Raw genomic sequence first — 14772 nt, forward strand, 5'->3', positions numbered from 1 at the left:
AACTCTTAGGAAGTAGAAAGCTGCTTAACCATGTAAGAAATACAGTTCTGGTTTTTGGTGTTTTCCAGATATTGAGGATACAACCGAGAGCCTAACTTGCATCACTTCCCACATAAGGAAGGACTGACAGTATAAGGTCAAAAGATCTTTTTAACTAACCATAATTAAAAGACAATGGCCGAGCCACATTTGGGCTCTTGGGTGTCTTTGCAAAGTTCACTTCAAAGTGTTAGGCATGTTCTAAAAATTTCCCAAATGTCAGCCATGTTAAAAGCCTCTTTAAGGGTTATATTAACCAACAACAGAACCCAAGAAGGGGATGAAATCAGTAAGTCTCTGACTTCTGAAGGAGCTCCACTTGGGGAGAAGATTCGTAAGTCTGATTCGTTCTTAAGTCCAACAAAGTCTTATACCTTAAACAGAAATATACAATGTAAAGCATTAAAAAAAACCAAGTACACATAAATGCTGTAAATAAACACAGCTGACAGGTTAGCTACTTCTGTGATTTATTCATAAGGTGAGGTCCACTCATATCTGTGAAAGTTCTCAACTTGAATGTTTGTGAGTTGGAGACTCATTATAATGAAGTTTTGACCCAACATTTTAAATTTCTATTTTTAGTTGAAGGAAGAAAAAAATCCATTTTTCTTAAGAAAACAGTTTATTAAAGGGCAAAAGAAAACGTTTTAGAAAGTATTCTGTAATTTTTTTTTTTTTTTACTTTGCTGATTTCAACAGGATGAGGTCCATTATTGTTGCAATAGCCTATTTAGTAAAGAGAAAGGATTAGAGGGCAAGCTGCCCCCAACAGAGCACTGCTGCTGGTCTTTCCCAAGTCAGGAGCTTGCTCAGAGAGGAGCTGCACAGGTGAGTGATGTGGCACAGGCTTACCCTGAAGAGGAAGAAAGTACCACAGGGTAATCTTTTTTCAGTGTGCATCAAGTACATGTGCAACACTGTGCTGAGAGCATACAGTGTTATCTACTTATTACTCATGACAGTCAGTGTGGTATATACAGCTCTCAGCCTCTATGTGAGGCTGAGAGAGGTTAAGTAACTTGCTTAGGCCACACAGGGGCTGAAGGGAATTTCAGGGTGTCTAAATTCTTACAGTGGACAAACCTAAAAGAATGAGGTAGATTTGTGAGCTCTGACTGAAAGTCAATGTCATATTCTTCAAATGAAAACACTTTTGTAAAACTGAAAAGTGGATTTTCAATATCCCTGGCCTCCCTTTTATACCTCTAACAAAGTGTGGTCTGGCACCAGCAGCCTCAGCATTCCCCAGGAGTATGTTAGAAATGCTAGCCCCATGCTAGACCTCTTGGTCAGAATCTGTTTTAAGTATGGCTGGGTCATTTGCATGCTCTGGAGAAAGCTGTGACAGGAACCCTCCAGCCTGCCACCAACCTGCCCTTCTCAGAGCTTCAGGACTTCCTGTTTCTGCTGGCTGGAATTCTATTCCCCAGGCTTGACATGCCTCACTCCCTTCATTTTATTCAACTCTGCTCAGTATCACCCACTTCCTCGGACATCTCTGACCTCTATATGAGAAGCAGCATCTTCTGTTACCCTCTATCTGTTCAACCTGCTTAATCTTTCTTCACAGCAATTGAACGTGAAATCACAGATGTATTATACCTTCCACTCACTACACTATAACCTCCATTGGACTGGGACTTTGTATTTCCAGCACCTAAGGCAGTGGTTGTGACAGAAGTGCTTGACAAATATTTGAGTGAGAAATGATTTTAGATGTAGGACTATTCAGAGCACAGCAGAGATCCCCGGGAAATAGAAAAGGGACACTGAGGGAAGGAACATGTCCCTTTCACCATTCCACATGTATCTGCAGTTTTCTTCAAGAGTGTGTGTACTGTTTTATAATTTATTAAACACTTTTCAAATAACTGAACAAACCATCTCAAGATATATCACAATATGAAAACAAAGCAGATTGCCATCCCTTCATTCTAAAGGGTTTTAGGCTTTATTACTTTACCAGATTACACTTTAATAAATTTTTTTTACAAATCCATGTCCTTTGAAGAGCCTGTCTGTCCCAAGAAAGGCCACTGTTAAGTGAGTTTTATGTTTGAAATGCAGGCATCAAAACCCTAGCACATGGGCTGTGCCTCATCCCTACCAGCAGCCACGCCCCCACACTGCTCACCTGTCTGCGAAGTAGTGCAGACCCTCAGACTTGGTCAGTGACTAGCAAAGCAGCAGAGAGACTGGGTGGATTCCAATCAGAGCTCACAAAAGAAAACAATCTTTACTGATGAATCATTTATTTGGACAAGACAAAAACGTCTCCACACAGTTTCCTTTTATACAGAAAGTGGAACATTTCAAATATATTACTTTTTCTCTTTTTCAACAGAATTCACTTCAGTCTGGTCCCAGGAACTGCTTCTCATGTTAGGATTCACGTTTTAGTAACACATATGCACCCATTATAGCCAAAAGTGCATACTGTAAAGAAAACACAATAGAAAATTACTGTGAGGTCTACAAATAAATTTGGCCTATAAATGTACTGTATTCAGATGAAGTCTGTTCAATACTGCACTGAGGACAGAATCAAAAGATGACCTCTCCCCCCATGCCTTGTTCTCCAAATTAGCTGTTTAATACCACACTGGATAAAAACCCAAAAATACATCAATGGACTAAAGATCAAACACCTGACAAACAGCTAGTGCAGTGCTTATTCCTATGTAGGTTTCCTATTGTCTTTCAAGTGATTTTTTTCAAAAATAGACATACCATTTCTATTGAAGCTGGTAGATAAATATTACTGGGTTTATTGTACCACTCTTTGTATGTTTGAAAATTTCCATAATAATAAGCAACAACTACATAAGTGCCATTTTAGAACACACTATGAACAGAAAAGATGAAAGATGTTATTTTAAATAATTAATTCAAATGTCAATCTAAATGTTATGTTAATTTGTACTTAACTATATACCCTACAGAAAAATTAATGGCACAATATTTTAAGACTATCTCATTATAGCTGTACAAATAAAAGCACCAATATTTTTTAAAAAATAAAAACACATATATAAATTCCTACCTTGAATTTTGGATAGTCATTCATTATTATGGTGACCATACCAACATATGGTAAAAACCTAAGTTGTTGGAATAAAAAGCAAGAAATATATAATTGTTTATGACAATAGTTGACACACTATAAATCAGCTTTAAGAAACAAATCTTCCATGATTATGAGTACCACTGACTGTGCTTGTAAAGACAATATTCACCCGTCTTTATGAGTAAAAAGCATTAGCACTAACAGAAAGGATAATATTTTTTAAGCAGGCACATGATTTGAGGTAGCAACTGTCTTCATTTGCCAAAATGAAAATCACTTGAGTCATTCATACAAACAGAATAGACAACTTTCATAAATCTATTCCTTATTTTTTTAGGAGAAAAATTTCAAATTGGGCATAAAAATTGCTGTTAGATAAAGCTTTAAAGCACACAGATAATAGTTTGTAATTTGAAGAATTGTCATCATTTTTGGTTCACAGTGCTTTTCAGGTGTAATAAATACATTTATTGGGCAGTAAATACATGAGAATCTCATAACCTGTGCTCAAATGTGATTAAGATCCCAGAGAGAGAAGGTTCTGAGCCAATGATTATGCTGACAGTATTAATATCAGTATGTCACCAGTTTGACCCATCTCGCCATCTCTGCTAAGGCAAATAAGGTAATACATCTACAGTGCCCTCCAGCCAACAATCAGTAGCTTCCATCCCTCTCCTGTCCATGGCCTTTCTCCAGTGTTATAAAAACAAGACTGACCAGTGGGAAGCCCTCCTTGTCTCCCTACAGATGTTAAGAGGAAACCCAACAGTTTAGAAAAATGGTTAAAGGGGGAGAGGGGTAGCAAGAGGCCTTATGCTACAATCTGATGATTAAAGCTAACTCTTAGACAATGGTAGCCAGTCTCTCCAACCTTTTATCACTGATGAAATTCAGATCAAGATAACAAGAAGAGCCGGGGATTTAGCTCAGCGGTTCGGTGGCCTGCCTTGCAAGTGCAAGGACCTGAGTTCAAACCCCAGTACCAAAAAAAAAAAAAGATAACAAGAAGACATTTCCAAGACATTTAACAAGGGTTAAATATTAGAAGGGTCACCGAAGGAAATCCTTGTTTGGTTTTTGGTTTCGGTATGGTGTTGCTTTTTTTGTTTTGTTTTGTTCTCTTTCGAGATAGAGTCTTGCTGTATAGTTCAGCCTAGCCTTAACTCACTCTGTAGCCAAGGTTGGCCTCAAACTCACAACAATCCTGCCTCAGGCTCCCAAGTGCTGAGATTACGGGCACCACCATGAGTGGCTGCTTTTTTAATAAGAAGATAGGCTCAGAAGTAGAATGCATTGCTGGAACAATCATGCAAGTTAATAAAGATTTATCACAAAATCATTTTTAGTCATGAAAAGTAGAAGATAATCAAATATTTACCATGACAAAAAAATCTACCAAAAGATGTTTGATTATAAAAGTGATTATTATTAATAGAATAGCATGTAGCTGTTTTAAAAGGTAAAGATGGAGATTTAACAAATAAACAAATACTTCATTCTTTTTGTTTGGTGAAAAAAGTCCAAACTTTCAAGGTAATATGGGATATTATATAAGTGCACACACACACACACATCTGTTGGGCACAGTGAGTACCCAGAACATTCACCAAAAGGTCATCTCTGAGAGGATTTTTTGTAATTGTTATTTACAGTCCACAAATAAACCTCTGAGGATTTATTTTGAAATAGAATTAAACCTATGACAGATCATATATTTGGATTTAGTTTTAGATTCTAGGCCCTTAGAAAGTAATTTTTCTTTAGTCTTCACAGTATAAACTAGAACTACTTAAAGTGCTCATGATGTATATTATTATGATTCTGTGGTCCTATGAATTTAGTTTCTGTTTTTAAATATATTTCCCTGGCTTCTGAACTGTCTACATAACTCAAAAGTTCATCCTCACCCTCGTGCTCTTCCCACCACGTCCTTCTTTTCCAGCCAGTTCTGGCCTTCTTTGTATAAGCCTCTATCATCGATTTCATTATTATCTCCTTTAGTCAGAAATTTGATGTCTCCATTATCTCTGGAAAGCAAAATAACATCCTCTCAAAAGTTATTTTCAGCACAGTATCATTAAAAAAATATTAGTTTACCTAAGACATTATGGTCAGACATGAGCATTTAGAAACCAATCAAAGAACACTTGACCTTCCTTTGGTCTAAGAGGACGGTTTACAGATAATCACTCAGCTGAAGCACAAATCTAATGACAATTTTGTAGTCTTAAATTCTAAAACATTCAATAACCCTGACAAACAGAAAGCACCAGGGCACCAGGAAGGCAATGATTCACACACACAATATACATCAGCTTTTTACTCCATGATTTCACTCCATGAAGAAAAAGCTAGTACCTTAATTATTTTTAATATGAAAATGTGTATTAGTGTCACTCACTTGTGGATAAAATCAGGTGAACAGCTCCTGTGCAGAATCATATCCAGATTCATGTCCCAGCCAAATGTTGCTGACAGTGAGCTTTTTCAGGCTTACCTGTCATTCACCTCAAATTCAAAGTCAGGATCTGAGGTTGATTCAACAATCAGTGAATTTGAACTGTTTTCATTCCTTTCTAGAACCCATGGGTCAAAGTGTTAGCATGAATTATATTCCTCTTCACTCTCACACAAGCTTAGTCCCAGATGACAGGCTTGAGCACAAGATGTTTAAATGCGACTGTGCTCCTAGCTGTCCTCAAACTCTTCCTTGCCTAATGTAGAATGTGTTAACATTTTACTTCCTCTGCCACTGAGTACAATGGTGAAAAATCTTGCTTGCAAGGAAATGAATTTCAAATGGCATAAAGCCAGTACATTAAAGAGACATGTGGGGTTAATAGTAAGTATTCTGACCTGGTGCTAAGATAGCCTTGAAACTAAAAATACAAAATTGTAGCATTATACAGTTACAAAGAGGACAGTCCTTCAATAACACAAATGAAAAAAAAGTACCATTATACTGAGGTAAAATATTTAAAGCCCATGAAAATCTGAACCCACCTCAAAAAGAGTACACTAATTTGCAGCCATGGTTAATCAAGAAATCAAGAGATAAAAATCTTGGCACTCTCTCACAATTCATGCAAAGTACAACAAATAATCATCATTTGCTCAACTTCAAACAATTTTTATCTTTAGAAATTTTAAAATCAGGTGAGAGTCACATCATGACTTGAACATGCTTCTTTCTCAGTAAGTTAACAAGCAGATATCAGGTAACTATTAGAATAGTACCAGTATATCAGTGCAAACTGAAACCAGATTGTCAATGTTTTGTATAAAATGAAGCATATTTTAAGTATCAATATATTTAGGGAACACCTGGGACCAGTGAATGGAATGAGAATCTAATACCATGCATGTGGATTTATCTAACATGTACACACATACATGTGCGTGCGTGCATGCTCACACACACACACACACACACACACACACACACACACACACACACACACGAGAAATCCTCCATTATTTAAAAATACAGATATACATACCTAAACTTAATTCTATAAATCATGTAAATAAAAATGCTACACTAAGCTGTATAAAGCTAAATGAATAACCCAAGTTTATGAAACATTGCATAACATTTTCAATCTCTCATGAAAACTTTCTATCCTTGAGGTAGAGGTAAATGTTTTGGTTCTAAAAAAAGAGAATAGACCTTATTAAGATCTTAATAAGTCATCTGGCATTTAAGGGAAAGGTAAGGCTGTCTGTGAGGGGAAGAACTGATGCAGGATATGCCAGGACCAAATCATGAGATGAGTAAGGGAAAGGGATATTTATCCATGTAGGGCTAATATCATGCTGAAAACACCACTTTGGCCAAAGTTAGATAGAGATACAGCTTTTTTACACTTTTCAAAAAATAATTCTCATATCATGTACTAGTAAAAATAAGCTTAACGCATTCACAATAAAACTAAATAATAATGCATAACTTTTTAACCAACCAGAGAATCTGTTCTACTCAACACAATGTAGGAAAAAAGACAACAAAAATGTACAGTAAATGCACCATATAAAAAATAATGCCAATAATAAATGCTTATCTAGCTTTAAAATAATTGTAAACTAATTTAAAAAATAATAATTCTCTATCAAAGTAATCGCTCCTTCAGTAACTCCACCTTCAACTGCTGCAGCAATTTAAGTTTTAAGTGAATTTGTAAACAGCTGTTCATCTAATTTTATCATTATTTGTTCATAATCACCCTATGAGTTATTATGGGTAAAATATTATCACTTCCAATTTTTCTTCTTTTGGTATGCGGGATTGAACTCAGGACCTTGCACTTGCAAGGCAGATATGGTGCCACTGAGCTAAATCCCCCACCCAATCTCATACTTTTACTATCTAATTAATGATTAAAACCATCTCCCCTAATTTACAAAAACAAAAAGTCTCTTTACTTTTCATGAACTTTGATTACTCTGTGAACTATTGGAATGTCTCGTCCTTCAACTTTAAAAACAACTATTTCACCAGCTCGAATGGGATCTTCCCGGAAGTTTGTGAGGAACAGAAGGTCTCCCCTGTGAAAGGCTGGCTCCATACTGCCACTGAAAGAAACACAAAGTCAACATCAGCATTACCCAGCATCCAAAAGGTAATGATAAAAAACTTACCAGTCAGAGATGAAACACTCATTAATAGTCACTCTGGCTCCTTCAGTTCAAGTGATAATGAAACGTGAGAGAGGAATAGATTTCTGCTTAGACTGAAGAATGAAAAAGGGCAACATTAGTAAGCCTTGTGCACTTTGCAGTAGGTAGAACAAGGACCAAGAATAATATGGACTCTTTGAAGTAAAAGCTGCCAATTTTTAGCCTTAAAACAAGCTGCACTTCTACAAATACATCACTATTTTCATTCAGAACTGCAGCCTCTTATACTAGGACAACTCTGGTTTCACAGCATATCTCCAACACCTAATAAGATACTGAAATACTTATTCATGGAATGAGAAGCAGACAGTGAATAAACAAACTGGGAGCAAGAAAAGTTGTGATAAACTAAAACCACATGGGAACTGGGGACAAAATGTGAACCCCAGTCTTAGCTCTGGGGACATCATCATTTTTATCATATTCTACAAAAGCCCAGGCTAACAAATTTTGACAAGTTTTGATGTGAAGGTCAATAAATAATCCCCATGATCCCAGTTCAAATCCATGCCAAAATTTTTGGTGGATTCAAAGTGAACTAAAATCTACTGGGAGTTGAAGTTAAAACCCCAGAATTCATTGTATATACACAAATGCTTTGTTTTAGTACATGAGAAAAGGACAAGGCTTAAAAATATGGCTTGATAGGGGCTGCACAATAAGGATGAATGAGTAATGTCTGTCAGCAGCGAGGAAGAGAGAGAGAGAGGGAGAGAGAGCCAGGCTATTGAAGCCATGCGGAGCTTCACAGGGAAGAGTGGCTCTCCAAACAGGCCCTCCTTTCCAACTGCCCAGCCTTGATACCTCCAAACTCCCCAGCATATGTAGAATGCAGTAAGGAGACATGCTGTGGGACTGGCCAGTCACTGAGGGCCAGCTGGGAGGTTTATCTCAAAGTAAAACAAGTACACTAAGTATTGTAACAGATCTGGTGCTCAAAAACCAAGAAATCTGAATTAAAAAGAGACAGGGCATTTGCAATAGAAATAACCAAAAGGAAAAGAAAGAGACAGTATCTGGGTAAAATATATTTGGGGCTTTATTAGTTTCCCAACACCGAATTCATTTTGTCTTCCAAAAATGAAACATAATTGCTTCAAGTTGTGTTTTCTTTTAAAGAACAATTTCTAAAATGCTTCAGAAATTTCTTCAACCATGACTTCATGTTTACATCTTCAACAAAACACAGATGTTTCTAAAAAACTGTCTTGGTCCATGATAACAGGATTTCGGAGAGGAAAGAATTCCCTGTGCAAGTCTCAGAGGCAAAAAAGGTACACTGAGGTATTTGAGGGTTTGGCATTGAGATATATGATCTGTCCCAACAGGAAAGCAGTGCTTTTAAGTGTTTCCCTAATATCTACTTATACTTGTTATTCTCCTGGGCCAGGGTTTCCCACAGGGTCACATAGCCCTCAGGGAGGTCAATGTTTTATTTTGTCAAACAAAAATTGCTTTAGAACTATAAAGGATGCCTTTTAAAAAGTTCCTATGCACTGCAATTTCACAATTAATCTCTGTACAAGTATGTCTATGTGATTTGAGGAGAGCCAGGTGTTCTCAGATTTGGCACTGCTATGCCAAAAATAATTGTGAGATGCTTCTAACATAGCCTCCTGGAGCCTCGGGTTCCTAATCTGTTACATAAGATGGAACATCTCAATTTGAGGTTTTTAAATTATTGGGGGGGGGTTGTGTGTGAGTGTGTGTGCACGTGTACATGTGCACATGTACACACATGTGCAAGAACATGAATGTGCTGGGGATCGAGCCTAGAACCCTGTGTGTGCGACCACTGAACTTCAACCCTTACCCCTCTTTTAAAAAGCCTTACCAGGGCGTGGTGGTGCACGCCTGTAATTCCAGCACTCAGGAGGCTGAGGTGGAAGGATCACTGTGAGATGGAGACCAGCCTAAGTTACAGTGAGTTCCAGGTTGGTATCAACTAAATAGTGAGACCCTGTCTGAAAAAAATTTAAAAATAAAAATAAAAAGCCTTAAAACCCTTCCTTAAATGAAACCTGCCCAGGTAATATAGCCACATAAAACACAAAAAAGTCGAACTACTGCAACTGAAGCAAGGACAAGGTGTCAAGGGTCCAGAAGCCTGGTACCTTTCTCCTTCCATCGGAACCCAGGAGACTCCTGGAGCACAGTGTAAACACCAATGGTCAGGGAACCTCTCAGTTCTGCTGTGAGGTATGCTATCCTCAGGCAGGAACATTTATGAAAAAAGCTGTGTCTCTAAAAGTGTGTCCTTTGGCCAGTCACACAAGGGTGTCCTGGAGAAGTGTGCACATGGCTGTAGGCTCATGACAGGTACAACAAAGGGGCTATCTCCCCAGCAACAGTAAGATCCAATGATCTGAAACGCGCTGGAGAGAGCATCCTGAAGCACCTACCAGCTCCCAAACATGGCCATTTGATTTCAAATCGAGTTAGGTTTTCCCCTTGGGTGACTTGCTTCATGAAGTTGACTTTGGCATTTATTCTTCTAAAATAAACATGCTGTACCCTCATAAGCTCAAGAGTCTCTAGAAGACAGTAGCTATGTACAACAGCATCACTGAACAAGTCTGAAAAAGTACCAGGCACTTGCTAGGCCCAAGGCACTCTATGCCTGTTAGGCACAAAGAAAGCCAAGTGACACTTTTAACTTAATTATTTAAAAATTAATTTGTACAACAACAATGTGTTATAAGATTGTTAAACTGTCATTTATAAGTGGATCAATATAATTAAATCTCTGAAATGTCAATTGAAAAAGATTTTTCCACCAATAACACAAAAAAATGGGACAATCTCAAAACAGTTATCTATAAAGAAGGTTCTAATAGTTTATCCAATTAAAATCTTGAGTAGTGGTTGTCACATATTATCACTCAAAGTCCGCTCCACCCCTCTGCCTCAGTGTGGCAGAGGTCAGGGGCTGGCTTGTGGACTTACCTCAACACCACCACGATGGGGCTCTCGCTACCTGTGAGGACGATCAAGCCTTTCCATATCATGAGTGCAGAAGACACGATCATGGCAAAGTTTAAAACCTGGTAGTACACCTGGAATGAAAAAGGCCAAACCCAGAGTGAAAACCTACTGGCAGAATATTCACCAGCCCAAAGCCAGAGATGAGCTTCTTTATAAAATAAAACAAAAATGATGTGATTTTAGGGCATGAAACTAATTTGTACATGGTAAAAAATTAGGCAGGGTTTAATTTTTTCTGAAGAAAAAGCCTTCCAGATACCATTTCTCCTTCAGTGAAAGGAGTGTGGTGAGAGTAATCTGTAAGGTGTTTCTTAAAGCCCCAGTGAGGATATAGTGGGAATCCTTTAGCACCACAATCAAAGCTGGGCTCAAATGGAAGCCTTACAGTATGACAAACGTAAGTGACTAGGCCTCTGCATCTGAAAATTACCTGTTAAAAGGGACCAAAAACATTAAATACCTGCACATTTAATTATTCCATAAACAAGATCAGCAAATATTGGTTAGGAACACACAAGTCAATATAATGGCTAGTTAGTTGTTAGAAAGAGGTTTAAACTGCCCTCACCCCACCTCTCACCACTTCATTATGACCCATGGGGATGGCCTTCATTCCCTCCCTGTCCACACACACTAAAGCACAGGTTCTTCCTCACTACAGCTGCACGCTAACCCCTAGGGATGGCAAAGCAACACCTACACATAGACCAACATCCTTTAAGCTGTGGTTAAACTGTCAGCCAATTACCCACCATCCTCCAAGAGGCTACAGGAACTAAAGCCACAGTGTCAAACTCCTCAAAAGATAAGGCTTCAGGGCCTGTTCCTTCCTGCCTGGGAGGAAGGCACCTGACTAGTATGCCTTGCCCTACTCTTGCAAACTCCTTTCCACACTCAATTTCTGGACCTCTTCATCTGCAATGACCTTCTTTCCTCCCTGACTCGGAGCCATCCACTCCTTGGAATACACTCTGGAATGCAAACTGCTGCTGCAAGCCCACATCTCTAATTCCCCTAGCACCAGGCTCACCTACATCTTAGGACTCTTGTTCCTTTAGGACCTCTGGCCCTCATTTCTGCTTTCCATCCTCAGCATGCAAGTTCTCAACAGTGGTCTCCACATCCTTCACTAGATCCCTTACTCCAGAGACCTTCTGTTTATTTCTCCAGGAAATAAACACCTTGATCAGTGAAGGCAAACCTTCTAGAGATCAAGTGCCCAACCTGCAATTTATGATAAATAAAGTGCCAACGCTGCAATTAAACCTGAATACTGAGGTTTTAGTTTAGAAAAAAACAACTGTTATCCGCTGCTTGGCTGCTGGGGTGACTTGGCTTGCCACCATGATCTGGACCTTCACCCGGGAGAATAACTCTGAGATCTCACACTTCTTGGCTTTTTCACCCAATCTAATTTATTTCAGCCCCACTTCCCTTTCACCTTAAGTTTCAGTGTCTTTGGGGATTCTGCAACACAAATAGTGAAGGGCTCGGCTTCCCCTAGGGCCACTCAGCATTTTAACGTCCTCAGGCTAAGTTACCGGTCTTCCAATGACTCCTAGCCACCAGTATTTGGTTCATCTTGTTTTCTTGTCTGGACTCCCCATCTTGGAAAAATGTGACTTTTAACTTCTGCTTACTGTTGTTTTAGTGGTGTTTTAAAGTGAAATTAGGTAAGTTAAATCCCCTCTCAGCTACCTACCACTCTCCAGAACATCCTTTTGAAATGAGTTTGGAATTAGAACCTTGATCATGTGACACTGAACATTGTTTCTTCAAATATCCAGATGTAATTTTAACAGAAATAGAATGTGGAGGCATAGATTCTTTTCGAGTTCTGAATATAGTTTAAGAGTAAGTGCAGGAGTCCCACTGTGCAGTAGGACATAATGCCTATTTCAAAGCCACTGGGAAAGATTGTGAATGTTTAACCACAAAGAAATGATAAAGGCCTGACATGGCAGACATCCTAATTACCCTGATTGGAAAATTATACAATGCTTACAGGTCAAAACACCACATTGTACCCTATGAATCAGTGCAATTACTATTTGTTAATTAAAAATAAAATGTTATTCCAAATAGTTTAAAATACAGTTTTTAAAATGCAAAGGGCCTGGAGAAATGTGGCTAGATACCCAGGAAAGCCTAATAGGGATGTGCCAGGTGGGCAATGACTTCTGAGTGTGTAGTTGGTCCTTTGTAGCAGTGACTTCAAACATCAGCATGCACTAGAAATTACCTGCTGGGCCCAGAAAACTGCATTTCAAACAAGTACCCAAGTGTTGCTGAAGCTGTTGGTCTGGCACCACAGTTTGAGGGCCACTGCTCTACACCAGTGATTCTAAATCTTGGCTGTACACTAGAATAATGTGAGAAGTCTTTGGGAGGTAAGAGACATAGTCTCTACCTCAGACCAACTGAATCCGTAAGAGGTTGGCATCCTGTTTTCATAAAGAGCCTGCCAAGTAATTTTGATGCACATGGAAGGTAGACCCATGGCACTACACCTCCTCCTTCCCATCAGTGTACACTGCTCCATCTCGAGCCCTTCCTCCACCTGAAATCTTCCTCCACCTTTTACATTTTTCTGTTCCACAGTCAAACTTCTCAAAAGAGCTTCTACCCTTAGGTAGAAATCTGAGTCCACTCTGACCACTTTCTTCTTTGTTTTCTTCCAGTTCTTCCTCTTTCATCAGAATCTCCAAATGTTGGCATCAGTGTACTCCCAATTCTGAGACTACCAGTCATATGCCTGACATTTCCACTTGGATGTCTTTAAAAGTAACTCAAATTCTACATATCAAAATTTATCTTCTCCCCCAGTTTTCAGTGCTAATGATGCCTATCTCAGGAAATGGCACTGCCATTCGCCCCATTGTTTGTAGCCACCACTACCCATCCATTTTATAGATTTTACCTTCCAGACATTTTGAAACCATGTTCAGTTCTCTCTGTTCCCATTGCCACCAATCTCATCCAAGTCACCGAAACAACATACAGGGTGACTGCAAGAGCTTCCTACAAGTCTCCTGAAGTTACACAGCATTCAGTACTTGTTTTGAAACCTATGTCTGCATAGAAAATATGTAAAGGAATGAACATGACTATGCTCCAATAACACATTATTGCTAAAAACAGATGGAACACTGGAGTTTGCCACCTTTGCTGTAGGCCAGCCTAGGTCTTATTATATATTCTCACTGCATTCTATAGCTCTTTATAAGCATCCTTCACCATTATAATAATACACAATGTGTCCTTCATATTATACTGTAAGTACCATAAAGCCTTGTTCAGAACTGTATCCCCAATATTCAACACAGGTCTGGCAAAAAGTACTCCATTTGTTCAATAAGTAGTGATAGAACAAATGTCATGGTGTTATGGCTTGCATCTAGATGTCCCCCAAAAGTTTCATGCACTCATAAGTGGGGCTTTTCAGAGGTGGCTGGATCTAGGATGTACAATAACTAAACTGGTTTAGCATAGCTCTCAGTGTGGATAATGGAAAGCCCCACCCTGGGTACAGGCAGCGGCACCCAAAAGGCTTGCAGCCTACATTGGATAAAGGAGAGGGGAGGCTTGCTTTGCTTCACTGCCTCCTGTCTGCTCTATCACAGATTATTCTCCTCTGCAATGCCGTCCTGACTTGGATCCAGCCAACTATGGACTGAAACCTCTGCACACTGTGAGCCAAAATGAACCTTTTCTCTTTTAACTTGTGGACGTTGGGTATTTTGTCTCAGCAACGAGTAGCGTAACTAAGACACATGGTGAGTGCAAACAAATTAGCCTTAAGAAAAACATCAAAATTCCAACAAAAAGATAAAAATGTAAAGCTATAATTTTCCAAAGAGAAACTATAAGCACCAAATAAATATTTAAAATGCTCAAACCAATAATCCTATCTCCACTTTCCTTCCTCTGTTTTATGTTTTGTTTTTTTACCCCTAGGAAACTTAAAGGTTTATTTTGGGGTTTTTTTTTTTTTTTTT

At 38.7% G+C, this 14772-nt stretch overlaps 1 protein-coding gene across 1 annotated transcript in view; it reads right to left on the reverse strand.

The window, feature by feature from the left end:
• Positions 1-2279: 2279 nt before the first annotated feature.
• The window catches only part of Sec11c (SEC11 homolog C, signal peptidase complex subunit), a 19731-nt gene continuing 7238 nt past the window's right edge, over positions 2280-14772 (reverse strand). The window contains exons 2-6 of the mRNA XM_010603375.2: positions 10736-10845; positions 7535-7684; positions 5020-5139; positions 3086-3143; positions 2280-2478 (exon numbers count right to left, since the gene is read on the reverse strand). Of these exons, the coding sequence (XP_010601677.1) occupies positions 2425-2478; positions 3086-3143; positions 5020-5139; positions 7535-7684; positions 10736-10845 (492 nt within the window). The 3' untranslated portion in view covers positions 2280-2424. The remainder of the gene's footprint in view (positions 2479-3085; positions 3144-5019; positions 5140-7534; positions 7685-10735; positions 10846-14772) is intronic.

The sequence above is a fragment of the Fukomys damarensis genome, unplaced genomic scaffold (assembly GCF_012274545.1).
Source record: "Fukomys damarensis isolate Sample0158 unplaced genomic scaffold, DMR_v1.0_HiC HiC_scaffold_30, whole genome shotgun sequence".
NCBI classification, from domain to species: Eukaryota; Metazoa; Chordata; class Mammalia; order Rodentia; family Bathyergidae; genus Fukomys; species Fukomys damarensis.